The sequence below is a fragment of the Andrographis paniculata genome, unplaced genomic scaffold (genome assembly GCF_009805555.1).
Source record: "Andrographis paniculata isolate CXL003 unplaced genomic scaffold, ASM980555v1 Contig79END, whole genome shotgun sequence".
NCBI classification, from domain to species: domain Eukaryota; kingdom Viridiplantae; phylum Streptophyta; class Magnoliopsida; order Lamiales; family Acanthaceae; genus Andrographis; species Andrographis paniculata.
This window is the reverse complement of record NW_026137616.1, coordinates 474,097-489,002: the sequence shown is the minus strand read 5'-3', so window position 1 is coordinate 489,002 and position 14,906 is coordinate 474,097. Positions and strand designations below refer to the sequence as shown.

Below are 14,906 nucleotides of genomic sequence, written 5' to 3'. Positions count from 1 at the left end.
TTGATTATTTTGATAAATTACAAAAAAACTTTATCATGAATCCAATGATATATAAGTATTCAATTTTTGAATAAATTACTGAAAAAAAGTGTTTAAGCTCAACACTTCATTCAAAATGATCCGACATTTATATTTGCCTAGATGACTTGATATTTTACATTGGTAAAATATACTCGATCCCAAGCAATGAAATTCAAAACTTTAGTGTCATCCGAATATCCAAAACTTCTCAAGAATGTCGGATCCATTCTTTAATATCAATGCGCAATTGGTTATTAAACAGCAAAAATCATATTATAGAGAACTATCCACTCCAAAAAAGTTATTTAAGAATGTTTCTTTTGGTTGAGTTTTAAAAAAATTGATTTAAATTTAATATTAAAATAATACTTGATGAGAAAGGGAGTTCAAATAATAATTTTTTAGAAAATTTGAATAAAGAAACATAAAAGTACTTTTGACTTTTAACTATATATTATGTTTTAAATAATCACATATAATACCTTTAATTAGCAACATTAAAATACCACTTAGGAAATCTTATATTCAATTACTCATGTTCAAAAAAATAAGTTTGAATATTAATTTAAATTGAAAATTTTATTTATTTTTTGAAATTACATAAAAGTAGAAATTTAGAAATAACAAAAAAAAAAATGTCAATACCATTGGTTTTTTTGAAAAATACTACGTTAATATCTAATACTTAAGATCCAATCAGCGAGGGTTTCATTTATGTAAAAAATATTTATTTTGTCCAATTTAATATGCTTTTAATCATTTTCGTCTATTTTATTTAAAATAATTTGTAATAAATAATATTATTTTTATCATTTAAAAATATAAAATATTTTTTAGATAATTCTATTAATTAATAAAATATTATTATTTTTTAATTTACTATAAAATTATTTATTTCAAATGGTCCGAATGAATTTTATATATACTAAAATATTTTTAATTTTTATAAAAATAATATTCTTTTATTTGTAAGTATAAAAAATTCAATATCATGTTATATATTTGTATTAATTAATAAAATATTATATTATTTTTTAATTTACATAAAAATATGTCTTGGTTTACGCAAACTTTAATTGCAAACAGTCCACGTCAGAGCTCAATCAGCATAGACCCGCCCAACCACGTCTATATAGGAATATCAGCGAATGGATTCATGCCACGTCAATGATATGACGCTGACTGTAGTCCAATTGTTCAACCAACATCAATGCGGCAAACGACGATTTGTACGTGAATGGACAAAACTACCTTCGTGGTCCTAATTGACAGATTCCCAATTTGAAGGTCATTCCCGGTATTCAACTTTTTATCAAGGCGTGTCGATAAATTTTAGAACCAAAACCCCTGGGGCATAAAATATGGAATAAAAATGACGAATTACAGCAATTTTGATTCACCGATCTGCAAATTGTGAGCTCCGATCACTCGCCAATGGCAGCCCCTTTCTTTTCGACACCCTTCCAACCGTTTGTCTATCAGGTTAATCACAATTCATTAATTTTCATTGAGTTAGGGTTTTATATGATTATTTAATGTTTTGATTTTGGAAATTTTTTTTGTTAGCGATCACAGTTTCGTTATCTTGCTGAGAAGTATGGTGAATCTGAAACTTGAAATAAAATTGAACTCTAACAATTACCTTCTGTAGAGGTAGATTTTGGCTGCGAGTTTAGAGTTGTCTTGTGTGGTCGTGTGTGATTTTGTGCCTAGGACCTCTGCGATCGCTGTAAAATGGAGTTGGGATTTCATCAGTTTCGTTTCGGTGTGACCGGCTTCCTGGAATCGTGACTATGTAGAAGTGATGTGCCAATGCGGGCGAAAAGATATCTTGTTTTGGAATCTTTTAGGGCATTGTCATTGCAATGCTACAGCCTACAGGAATCATGCTCATACAAGCGCCTTCGGTTTTCGCTTACAATATGTTAGCTGTGCATCACAAGCTAGCTTTTAAAGATAAATTGATTATAGAAATTCTAACCAAGCCATCAGATTTTGCAATGATACTTAACTGGTGCTTGCTTTTGCTTGTTCAATTTGTAATTCAATAGTGCCTATATGCTTGGTTTATTTATTTATTTACTTTAGCCTATGTGCTCATGGGTCATTTCAAATTTTGTTTCAGAGCCCACAGGATGCAGTCACACCTTTTCAGATCCTGGGAGGGGAAGCACAAATAGTTCAGGTATTTTTTGCACGCCTGATTTTCTCATCCCGTGACATAGACATATGTTATACAGCCTAATTAAAAAAATTGGCATTTTTTTCTCTCTCTAGGTAATGCTAAAGCCAGGGGAAAAGGTTATTGCTAAGCCAGGTATGCAAATAGTTAACCGTTCGTGTTTGTATAATATTTCTGTTTGAATTGGATGTATTATTCTTCTGTTGGTTATGTTTGTTTGCTGTACGTAGTAACTATTTATGATTTTCATTTTTAGAAATTACTTATGTGATAAAGGCTGGTAAAAGACAATTTCAGACTGAAGGTTACACATGCATTTAATCGGGTTTGCCTTAAATTCATTTGATGAATAAAATTTCACACGTTTACTAACTTACCGTCATCTATTACATTATAGCATGGTGGGAACAAATGAATCTTACTTGATTGAAGCCACCATATATGGAGATTCTCTATAATGTATCTGTGGCAAGCATTTGATCAATATCATGTTTGGTTGTTATTGTAAAATTGTATTTTAGTTAGTTATATTTGAGTATAATCTTGCCAAGTGCCATAACCCCAACAAAGGTCCTCTTTGTTTGTAGTGCACTACAGCACTATGCACAAATTACACCGCGCTAAATAGTGACCCAATTTGAACTGGTTCTGATAGATTGTTAGCCATCTCCATCTCGTGCCCTTGAAGCTAAAGGCTTATCTTTTTTTCTTTGTTATTCTCTTTTTCATGTTATCTTGTTTTCTTGATCGCTAAGTTGCAACTTCGTTCTCTCTTCCACATAATCTTTGTTAGGTGAATTAATGGTCCATCTCTAAACTCTGGCCATAACTGTACTAGCACTTTGATTACTACCTCAAACTTAAAATTTTAAACATAATCTCTGCGTATATATCTTCTTTGTAAAGTGACCACCATACATGGATGTGTTGCAGGTTCGATGTGCTACATGTCCGGGTCTATACAAATGGAAAATGTATACGTGCCAGAAAATGAAGCTGGTGTGTGGCAATGGCTTATTGGAAAGAGTGTTACTAGCATAATACTCCACAATACTGGATCAACTGATGGGTTTGTGGGAATAGCTGCACCTACACTTGCAAAGATTCTACCGGTATGTAACCTTCCATATTACTGATTCTCATTGATATTTCATTATCTGGTGTCAAGGGTTTCTATTGTTTGTGGTTACACCATGCAGATTGATCTGGCTTTGTTTGGTGGTGAAATGTTGTGCCAGGTACTGATTATGTACAATTAATGTAAAAGTTGCAATGAAATTTCTCTTCATGGTGGTTTACTAACTTTGGTGTGACTTTTGCTATAATATGTTGTAGCCAGATGCATTTCTTTGCTCTATTAATGATGTCAAAGTAAATAATTCAGTTGATCCAAGGGCACGCAATGCCATTACTAATGTAGAGGTCTGATGGTTGGGTCTTTCTTATTATTTTCCTTTTTATATTTGAGCTCTCTTCTAAGGTCAGTAGTTATAATTAAATGTCACTGTTTACAGGGATTTTTGAGGCAGAAACTCTCTGGTCAAGGGCTTGCTTTTATTGTAGGTGGTGGTTCTGGTATGGTTCTCAAATTTGGAGTGCTGTTATATGATATCTTACAGCATTTTGTAGCTTCACTAGGCCATCTTTTTGTTGCATGTATTTTAGACAGCTAAGACTTCCTCGTAGATATCTTGCAAGTAAAAATTTTCATGGTTGATTTATTATAATATGGAAACTGTTATAATGTGAAAATTGCATTTTGTCTTGACTCCTAACAAAAGCACCATATCTTAGATGAATGAACATTTGTAGATACCATGCACATTTCTGAAAGAAATCAGGGACCATGATAGCTTGAGCTGCTTGTCTTTTAATGATTTGATTCAACATGATTTGTCAGCATCTCACTTAAACACTAACTTGTTCCTTTTCTTAGGTAGTAAAAACTCATTATTGATACAGCTGCAAACAAAATGATCAGTTATGTTTGAATTCATCATTCATGGTAATGTTTACCCTAGATCTATGGACAAGATCTTCATTATTATAATTAATTAATAATCAGTGTTTAAATATGGAAAATTTTGACTTAAAGGCCTTCAAGTCTTTATAGTTTTAGAGGCATGCTTGGTAGTGGCATGTTGCTCATGAGATGAATGAATCATGTCTTGCCAAAACTGCAATCCAACTTGTAGTTGTTTCCTATCTAATTATGGTGTTTTCCTTGCTCTTTGGTGCTTCTTAGTTGTACAGAAAAACCTAGAGGTGGGAGAAGTACTCACAATTGATGTCTCAAGCATTGTTGCCGTTTCAGCAACAGTTAATGTTCAAATCAAGTATAATGGCCCTATGAGAAGGGTAGTCTTTGGGGTGAGTATCCCTGCATTATTTTCCTTCAGAAATAGTGAAATGCCAGTTGCAAGGAATATTTTATTGTGGTTTGTGGTGATGGTAAATGTTTAATATATAGTTTTTGTTAAAGTTGATAAGCAGATTTATGGGTCTTGGTCATTCACCAGTGGTAGCTTTGTAGGAGGTCCTTAAATAGATATTTCTCTGGATGCTATGATATTGTAGGCTGCTTTTTAGAATTGTTTGTGCTCTCTACAATTTATTAAAAATCTTACCTGATGAATTGAAGAATACATCAATTTATGGCTAATTGTGGTACATTGCAGGGGCAAAATCTCTGTTTATTTCTAAGAATTGGGAATAATGTAATGGTGCGGATTAGTCATTACACAGTCCTATAATTGTGTGGTTGCAACCACGAGCTAGATAATACTTAAAGTTTTAGTGGTCTAGTTCCATGAGAGAATTTGATGGAGTCTCCAAATTTTGCTACTCTTCTTTTGTTCTCATATTCAATGATCCTGAAACTGAGGACAACTTTGGCTTACACGGGTATCATGATGTGTTGTATATATTCAGTTCTGACTCAATTTCTTTCACCCTGCTCACTTTGTCTTGCGGTTGTCTATTGACTATGCAGTGTGAATTGCTCTCTAATTTAAGAATGAACCTGAAATTTTATATTTATCAAAATTCTGGTTATCTTAGAACTTATTTATGGCTATATGTTTGCTACTCAAAACTTCATTAATAATTGCTTTTCTTTTTCTTTTTCTTTTTCGTTTTTGTTTTCTGGTTGATTCATATTTGGTGTTAGCTGAAAATCTTTATCCTTACAACCTCCCAACAAATGATCTTATGCTGTGTTCTTGTTTCTGCAAGACATTTGCAATCCACAAAGTGTTGATTTCTCCATCAACACAACACAGATATTAGACTCATAAACTAGTTTAGATTCAACAAGTTCCCCTTTCTAATGACCAAATTGAATAAATTCAGTGAACTCATCAATTGCATTTTGATCCTTTGCTATAATTCATATGGGGCAGTCCATTTTTCAACTTTTAATCTTCTGTGCATATGATTTCTCCACTATTGAATAATACTTATTTTTGTCATTCTTATCTATGTTCGTAGGGTGACAACCTGATCACTGCTGTTCTAACCGGACCTGGTATTGTCTTCATCCAAAGCATGCCCTTTCACCGGCTTTCTCAGCGCATTGCAAGGTATAATATCTCTTACCCAAATCCAACCTTGCATCATTGTAATAGTTTTGCTGTATCTACATTCAATCCCCACTCATTTTCGCATCGGCATATTTTCAGGGCTGTTACCTCCCCCAACATGCGGGACAACCCCAAGTTCTTCTTCCAGATAGCTGTCTTCTTCTTTTTAGCATACGTCGTCATTGTGTCATCACTAATCTTGACAGACATATGATTGAATGAAACAAACGATCATCTTCCTATTGGCTACCCAATATCAATTCACCCCTTTTTCCCTAGTTTCTAGATGCTATTGTCACTTTCTTCCTACAAAAAAGAAATAGATGTAAAATTGATATTTGCAGTAGCTTTTAAAGGAGTATATTTTTTTGCGTTGGCTCAGGCTGAGGCTGGGGATATGCTGTGTATTATGGTGGAAATTGTAAAGTAACATTTAACATTTATCTTTGTATTTTTTCTAGGGCTTCCGCTTATTTGTGTCTGGCATTTAGCTAGTGCTTTCAAATTTGCTTCAGAGTGTTTAGGAAAGAATGATAAATACCGATTAGAAATCTCTATACTCCTTTCATTTGTTGTTAGTATATATGATATATGAGCGTTGGTCTTGGTGTTGTTTTTCATTTTATACATAGATATTTAACCAAGATTTTTTAATAGTACAGCTGCATAAAAGAGCTCATTGGTAAACTTTCCTGATTGAATCTAATATGTTTTAAACTAAATTCGATAATATGTTTTAAACTAAATTCGATAAGATAAGTTACACTAGGCGCGTAGAAATAATTTGTGATAGGTAGACCAGTAGCAATCACCGAGAGGCATCGCCTTTTGTTAAGGTTTTTTTATTGTTTATATATTGTATATATATTTTTAAAATATTAAATTAAATATTTTATTTTTAATTCAAAATATCAATTCTAATTATTATTTCAATTTAAAATTCAAAATTAAAATACATTAATTGTAAAAGAATTATTTAAAAGAGTTTTGAATAATTTACTTTAGTATTAATGTGATCAATGAAATAATATTAGTAAATAATTAATAAATATATGAATAAAAATAATTACAAATTAAAATTAAAATAAAAATTTTATGAATTATAAAATTTAAAATAAATTAAAATATATAATTATGTTTAAAAAAATAAATTATGTGGACCGAAGAGTAATAATCTAAAGTTAAATGAAATAACAGAAATGACATTGAATAAATACATTAACACTTTGTAAAATATTTTATGGAGAAAATAAAAGTATGAATAAATAAAAAAAATATATAAATAGGCCCAAGCGGTCCACTAGTTTTAGTGGGCCGAAGATAAGAAGGTAGAGAGGTGTGCGTGTGAACGTGGGTATTGGGTTGGGTAGTTTCGCATCTAATCGGCGCGCAGATTTACTAAATCATGACCGTAGATTTGCAACGCCCATCTATATATATATCATTATGCCCTGCGCCAGCTTTATCCTCATTTTCATTCCGCACCAAGAAGACTTGCGATTCTTCTCGTCGCGCTCTCCCTACCTATCAAAACCCTAATCTCTCCGTATTCTTATCCTGGGATTTACATCCAATTTCTTCAATTCTGTTAGTGGTCGACCGATTCCTATCCGATCAGTGCTGATTTGGTTCTGTGGACCAGGAGGATGAGCTAATTATCGAGGGTGCGCCCTAGTCGCCTGCTCGCGTACCTTTTACTCTACAATCGGGTTATCGATTCGTGGTGTTCTTGAGGCAGGATTCGATAGCTGAAGCGGCGGTTTGCTTGTCTATTGATCGAGAGATTTGCGTCGGAGGTTTCCTCAGTTCGAGGCGGTGATTCGGCGATTCGGTTCGGCGCCAGAAGGAGAGGGCTTTTCGGCGTTCTTTTACGATCTGTTGGATCTACGTAATTTGCGGTGTTTTGGTGAATATTTTGATCGATCCTGATTATCTCGCTCTCATTCTCTCTACCCTTGTGCAAGAGCAAGGAAGACTCAGCGTTTGGAATTTATCGGTCTCCTGAAGGATTAGAAGGCCATTAGTCGGTTTGATTTTTCTTGATTAAGTGCAAGAAAACGAAGTAAAGAGGAAAAAAAAAGAACAAAAAAAGAACTCGATTTTCCGTTGTACTTCTGTTATTTGTTTTCTTCTTCATCTTTGTTTGAGTTGAATGCCAGGCTTTTTGTTTTGTATTATTTGACGGCACAATTTATATCTGTAGTTATTCCTCTATCTACAAAGAAAGGTGAAAAAATATGGCTGTGTACTATAAATTTAAAAGTGCAAAAGATTACGATTCAGTTCCGCTGGATGGACACTTCATATCAGTGGGAAACTTGAAAGAAAAAATATTTGAACTAAAGCATTTGGGCAGGGGTACTGATTTTGACCTCGTTGTCACCAACGCCCAGACTAATGAAGGTTGGTTTTGATTCTTTGTAAGATTTTATTCAAATAGAAATCTTTAAAACCAAGAATGGGTGTTTGATTCTTTCTAACCTTTTTCAATATGCTCAAAACACAATTTTCTGGTGGTTTGTGTAATATTGAGGTCAATTGATTCGTGCTTGTTCGTTTTTGGTATATGTTTTTGATGTGTTTAGCAGTTTTCAGGCAGATAGTTGAATATTACAGACATATTTTCCAATAGTTAACTACTATGTGGTGGAACAATGTTTCAGACGCATGTTTTTCTTTTGTTCCTTTGAAATGCATGTTGACCATAGCTCTGGTTAGTTTTGTTCACGTTTGAAAACTCGCTTGTTTCTATCTTAGTTATATGTGTATTTGTAGTTTCCACTGTTAATGTTGCCTGTGGCATTATAATCGGGTGTTAACAACCATATAGTAGGTGGTGTTGTCAAAGGGCTTGTTTGGTGGAAACATGGTGGCCTTGAGTCACTACGGTGGAGCAAAATATTTTCTCTGTGTTGAGATGGAAGTGTTTTAAGGCGAGTAGGATTTGAGTATGTGCTGGTTGTTATTGGCCCAGTTGTTCATTTTTTGCGAAGTTTTATTTGTTTTATGAAGAAGTTTATCATTCGAGATCAGGACAGTGATGGTCATAGTTGTAATAAGTTTTATTGCTGGACAATTGGGAAGAGATAAGGAGATGTGATTCTAGGTGGTGTTGGCCCATGGCTGTGGTTGTGCTAATTCATTGTATTTGTTGGTGTTCTCTGTGTGTTTTAATCTTTTTGTTATTCTGTATATTTCAGAGTACCTTGATGAAGCAATGTTAATTCCCAAAAATACTTCAGTTTTAATACGCCGAGTTCCCGGACGCCCTCGACTGCCTATAGTTACTGCGCCTGTTTCTGAGCAACAAGAGTATTGCCTTAATCCTTAAAATCTTTTTTCAATTTACTTTAAAAAAATAATGTACAGCAGCTAGGTTGGGTTGTTTGTTCAACCTTTGGACAAAGGTTTGGGATATAACAGTTAACCATACCCAATAGGAATAACAACCACCTTCATGTACAGCACACAAGTAGGAATTACGAACTTTATGTGGAATTGTTAGTTGAGTATTTCCATGCATATTGTAGGACAAATACGAGTAGCAATCCTGATGATGTTCAAGTTACAAAGAGTGGCTTTTCTGGAGCAGATCCTTCTGCCATGAAATATGTAAGCATTCATTAATCAATCTTTAGAAAGAGTCTCAACACTTCTCTTACATTAGCTACATAGTTGTTTAGATATGGTTGAACTTTTATATTGTAATCTAACTTCATCAAGGTATTCAACATTGTAGGCTGAAGATACAGATTGGGATGAGTTTGGAACAGATCTCTACGCAATTCCTGAAACTATATCTGTGCAATCAAGCATTCCAGCTCAGGAGGCTCTCCCTGTAAGCAAAGAAGATGAGGAGAGCAAGATCAAAGCACTAATTGACACTCCCGCTTTAGATTGGCAACAGTTAGTAGAACTTCCCTTGGCTTACCGCCATATCAGTTGCACCTCTTGTTAACTTAACATTGAAATCATTTTTTCTTTGACCTTTTACCTGTTGATTACATTATCATTGCAGTCAACATTCCGATGGGTTTGGTTCTGGTCGTGGTTTTGGACGTGGCATGGGTGGAAGAATGATGGGTGGACGTGGTTTTGGTAATACCCCCCTCCCCCCTCTCTTTCCCCGCCCCAATAATAATAATAATAATAATAATAATAAATTATAGTGGTTGACTCTAATATTATCCATTTCACCTGATTTGGTCATTCACAGCTTTCATTGAATCCAATATTTTTTCTGCTCCGTTGGTTTGTTGCATACTGACTATTCCGAAACCATGCCACTTGAACTCACAGGTCGAGGTGGATTTGAGAAGAAAACACCACCACCTGGTTACATATGTCACAGGTGCAAGGTGCCTGGTATGGTTCCCCTCCTCACTCTTTTTAATTTTTATTAACTAAATAATGATTCTCAGTAATATAGTTATTTCAAATACTGAAGATTGGACAGAATATATTAGTAATATCATGGAACCTTTTGTTTAGGTCATTTCATTCAGCACTGCCCAACAAATGGTGATCCCAATTTTGATATTAAAAGGGTTAAACCTCCCACTGGAATTCCAAAGTCCATGTTGGTGGCTACTCCAGATGGCTCATATGCATTGCCAAGTGGAGCTGTTGCTGTTCTAAAGCCAAATGAGTAAGCTATCTTGATTAGTATGATGCATACATTTGTTAACAGTAAATAACATTTTACTATTTAAATTTTTTAAAGGGCTGCCTTTGAGAAAGAGATTGAGGGGATGCCATCCACACGGCCTGTTGGTGATCTCCCACCTGAATTGCATTGCCCACTGTGCAAAGAAGTAATGAAAGATGCTGTCCTGACAAGCAAGTGTTGTTTTACCAGCTTTTGTGATAAATGTAAGATTACACTTAAGTTGACAATTTATTTTATGCCATGTCAATGGTAGGACAATTTTGTTCCCGGGTACCTCAGTCTGGATATGTGAAGTGGTGTTTTACTTTTGGGTGTTTGGAAATCCAAAATGTTTTGCTGCTTCTTGAGATTGGTCTTCTCTAATGATGGTTGAACCTTACTTGATTTTCTCACTTCTCCTTAGGTATAAGAGATTACATCATTTCCAAGTCAATGTGTGTCTGTGGGGCCACAAGCATTCTTGCAGATGATCTTTTACCCAACAAGACTCTGAGGGATACCATTAACCGAATTCTGGAATCCAATAATAACAGCACTGAAAATGGTGGGAGTGCATTTCAAGCCCAAGGTATGCTCGGTGTTCTCACTCCAGCAAACCATCTAGGCTTTAATTTCTTTCGGTCTCAAGTTGGATTCTTCCATTGAAACGATAAATTGATAATCCTGTTATTTACTTCTGGCTCAGACTTGGAGTCTCGCAATCCACAAGCTAAGGTTCCATCCCCCACACAGTCTGCTGCCTCAAAGGGAACGAAAGAGCCCACACCACCACCCCAAAAGGAAGAAATCTTAAAGGATGCAGAGACTTCAAAGGCTGTCGAGACAGTTGAAGAAAACAAATCTTTAGATGTGCCACCATCAGAACCAGATAAAGGGAAAGCTCCTAGATTACCTGATGTTGCAGAAGCTACTCATGACTCAAAAACTATGAAGGAGGGAGGAGGAGCAGCTTCGCAGGGAAGTGCTCAATTTGTTGACGAAGAGGTCCAGCAGAAACCAGTGTCTGGTGAAGCAGGTAAATGGTGGATGTCTGGCTTCCTGTATAGATTTTGTGTTTGGGATGCTAGATCTGGACAGCAATGGAGAATTCCTCTGTATTGTTGTTTCTGTCTTCTTTATGGCGTGTCTTCAATGAAGGTGTTAGTGTCTGATGAGACACTGAATTGTGTAGTATGTTTTTCATTCCAAAAAAGAATGACCAGCCTGTGCTATAAAAACAATTATTTACTTGAATGTGAAGTTCTCATAGAGATTACTTTTCCAAATTACTATTCTCAGATAATATGTACTACAATGATATATATCCATTTGGAGCTGAACGTGTGAGTTTTTTGTGATACAGGTAAGAAGAAGAAAAAGAAGAAAGTGCGCATGCCTCCTGGTGGTATGATCTAATAACCAAAGTTTCATTCTTACGTTTTTAGAATGTTATGCGGCCACCCTATTTGTGTGAAATTTGTTTGACTTGTGATACTGGCCTGAATAAGACATTTCTCCCTTAAATTGATGCTATTTGAGAACTGCTATACCATGTAGGGGGATCATAGTTGTGTGTCTGTAAACTTTAGTTTTGACATTTTTTGTGAATCTTTGAAATAAACCTTATATAACTATATAAGCAATGGGATATCTGGTTTCCATTTTGAAAATGTCTTATGTGTTTTTCAAGTTTAGAAACTTCAATTTTTGTGTGTGACAAGTATATTATTTTGTTCCAAGTCAATTTTACCCTGTTTAAGATACTGCCTGAAATTAAATGAATCTGTTTTGGGTGTTGATTTGTGTTACTTGAGCTCTTTGTTGGTCAAACTAATGTTGTCAAATGATATCCAGCTGCTGAGATGCAGTGGAGAGCTGCACAGGAATTTGCACCCGAGAATTATATGATGCCTATGGGTGGTCCCGCTGCTGCTTTTAATCCTTACTGGAACGGAATGCAACCCGGGTTGGATGGGTTTATGCCTCCATATCCTGGTCCAATGCCATACATGGGGTATGGCCTCAATCCCATGGATATGGCATTTGGTGGTGTAATGCCACACGATCCATTTGGAGTACCAGGTTGTATGATGCCATACGGTGCCCCCCCTCAGAGGTATGATTCGGTTCATGTTCTTGCATAATGTTACCTCAATTCCCTACTTGATTGAATTACAGAAAACATATCTGTGTATTTATGGTTACTGATCTGGAACGAGCATCATTGCCAAAATTTCGATGTCTGATTAATCTCACACTATTCTTCCTTGTGTTGTAGGGATCTTGCTGAGTTAGCAATGGGGGGATTCAACGCCGGGCCACCTATCATGAGCCGAGAAGAATTCGAAGCTCGAAAAGCTGATCTGAAGAGGAAGCGCGAAATGGAGAGACGGGCAGATATTAATAAGTAAGCAAAATCAATCTGCTTCTCTGTTAATGATCGTTTGTTTCATTTAAATACCTACCCAACCTTCAACTTCTATCTATTATTAAAAACAATCATATTTTCCGTCGCAGGGAAATGCCTAAAGAGCGCGAATACGGGCGAGATGGAAGAGAAGGGAGCAGCACTATCGACGCCTCGTCCAAGCCCAAACCTGTATGTCCCTTTATCATCGAACTACTAGTGTTAGTGCATATTTTTACCCGATTGCAGGTGGAATACATGGTCCCTGAAATGCATGCTATTCTTGCAAGACACCACTTGGCGTACTACAAAAAGAGTATCTCAATAGTTAGGATAAAATTTAGTTATGCTAATGGTGGTTGCCTTTCTCACCTAATGCTCAGTAGCACGATTGGTGGTGGTGGCAAATCAAAGGGTAGATTTTACACCCGAGGATTTCTTATTATAGACTATTTAATTTCTTTGAGAATCTATGCAATTTTAATTTTGGAATTTTTACTTTCTTCATTTGATAATTGTGTGTTTGTTATGCCCAATTAATGACGTCAACCCAAAAATACACTGGATGCAAGTGTTTTTTTCTTGGGTGTATGATGTCTAGGCCACTTTTCTTTTTTTTAACGTACTTAAGTTACAAGATTGGGTTTTTTTAACTACTGATTATAAAAAAATAGGTTAATATGGGCTGTGTTATTAGAATAGAATTGGGCCCGGCGTCCAATTTCGGCCCAAATTGTTTTTTGTGTAAATTATTTTTTATTTCCAAATTTCAGCCCAATTGAGTTTTGTAGGTCTGGGATTGTTGTACTTAGTTTTGTGTCTGGTGGTGCAGAGGCCTGTTCTTCCGCCGCCTCCGGCGGCTGACAACCGCCACCGGGCGGAGCGGCGCTCCTCCCCGGACCGTCGCTCCGACATTCCGCGTCCGTCGAAGAAGAAGCCGGAAGCTCACGAGGAAGACCGCCGATCGCACCGTTCCGACCGCCGTGACTATCCGGATGAACCCCACCGCCACCGCGATCGCCACCGCAGCAGCGGCAGCAGCCACCAGCGTCGGTCGGAATCTCCGTCGGAGCCTCCTGCTTCGGCACTCTCCGCCGCTGAGAAGAAGAAGGCCAGTGTGTTCTCCCGCATCAGCTTCCCTGAGAACGAGCAGCCGTCTAGCAAAAAAAGGAAGACTTCTGAAACCTCCGCCGGCGCCGGCACCGGCGCCGGAAATCAGAGGTCGACGGCGACAGTTTCCAATGGCTACCATGAAGATCACCACAAGGCTAGGAAAACTGCGGTGGCGGCCGATGACAGCAGCGATGATGAAAGGCACTTCAAGAGGCGGCCGTCGAGGTACAACTCGTCCCCTCCGGCGGCGGCGGCGGCGGAGGATCACCGGCGGTCGAGGGACAAGGACCGCGGAGGGTACAGCAAGCATCGATAGACTAGATCGATTTGATCTTTTTTATCGATAGATAAATAGATAGAAATGAATGAATGAGTCTGAAGAATAGAAGAGGAAAAAGCATGTGATGTCTTTTCGTTCGTTGCTATCGTCATCTTCCCTTTATATCATATCTTTGTTTGCAGCCTTTTGGTATGTAATAACATCAAGAAGTTATTGTTACTATCTTCTTAAGCATCTTAACATTAAATGCAATTGATGCTTGTTTCTTTCTATGGCCTTTTTTAGATAAAATTTTGAGATTTTAATTAGATTACTTTCGTAATTTTTAGCGTTATTTATAATTATATTTTTTCAAAAAAAATAATTATACATCAAATGTTGTTCTTACAAAAATGGTACTTTCAAAACTTTGGGTGGGCTTGTTTTCACTTTTGAACAAAATGCATATTATATTATACTATAATCTTATTTAAATATATGTATATAAATATATTATATTTTTATAATATTAATAAAGAAAAAACATATATATTTAATTAAAAAATTGTTTATAGCTTTATAATTTTTATAATAATAAATTTTGATATTTAATATAATATCCTGAGCAAGAAATTAAATATTAGATGTTTATACTTTTAAAAATATTTAAGTGTGTTTGTTTGGCTAGTAGATTG

At 35.9% G+C, this 14,906-nt stretch overlaps 2 protein-coding genes across 3 annotated transcripts; both read left to right on the top strand.

The window, feature by feature from the left end:
• The first annotated feature begins 1,342 nt into the window (after positions 1-1,342).
• Positions 1,343-6,180, top strand: LOC127240689 (uncharacterized). The gene is made up of 10 exons (XM_051259499.1): positions 1,343-1,503; positions 2,147-2,206; positions 2,299-2,338; positions 3,137-3,315; positions 3,403-3,441; positions 3,539-3,625; positions 3,718-3,778; positions 4,449-4,573; positions 5,693-5,784; positions 5,884-6,180. Exons 1-10 carry the CDS (start codon positions 1,456-1,458, stop codon positions 5,996-5,998), a joined length of 846 nt encoding a protein of 281 aa, XP_051115456.1. The 5' UTR covers positions 1,343-1,455; the 3' UTR covers positions 5,999-6,180.
• A 1,056-nt stretch (positions 6,181-7,236) lies between these two features.
• LOC127240204 (E3 ubiquitin ligase PQT3-like) lies at positions 7,237-14,504 on the top strand. 2 transcript variants are annotated; one of them, XM_051258746.1, is made up of 15 exons: positions 7,237-7,690; positions 8,985-9,096; positions 9,315-9,396; positions 9,524-9,690; positions 9,803-9,882; positions 10,084-10,149; positions 10,276-10,432; positions 10,508-10,656; positions 10,857-11,021; positions 11,139-11,468; positions 11,796-11,837; positions 12,287-12,548; positions 12,711-12,839; positions 12,950-13,031; positions 13,672-14,504. In XM_051258746.1, exons 2-15 carry the CDS (start codon positions 9,002-9,004, stop codon positions 14,266-14,268), a joined length of 2,403 nt encoding a protein of 800 aa, XP_051114703.1. In that variant the 5' UTR covers positions 7,237-7,690; positions 8,985-9,001; the 3' UTR covers positions 14,269-14,504. The 2 variants fall into 2 exon arrangements, with proteins under 2 accessions (XP_051114703.1, XP_051114701.1); XM_051258744.1 differs by having other exon boundaries at positions 7,237-8,187.
• Positions 14,505-14,906: the final 402 nt, after the last annotated feature.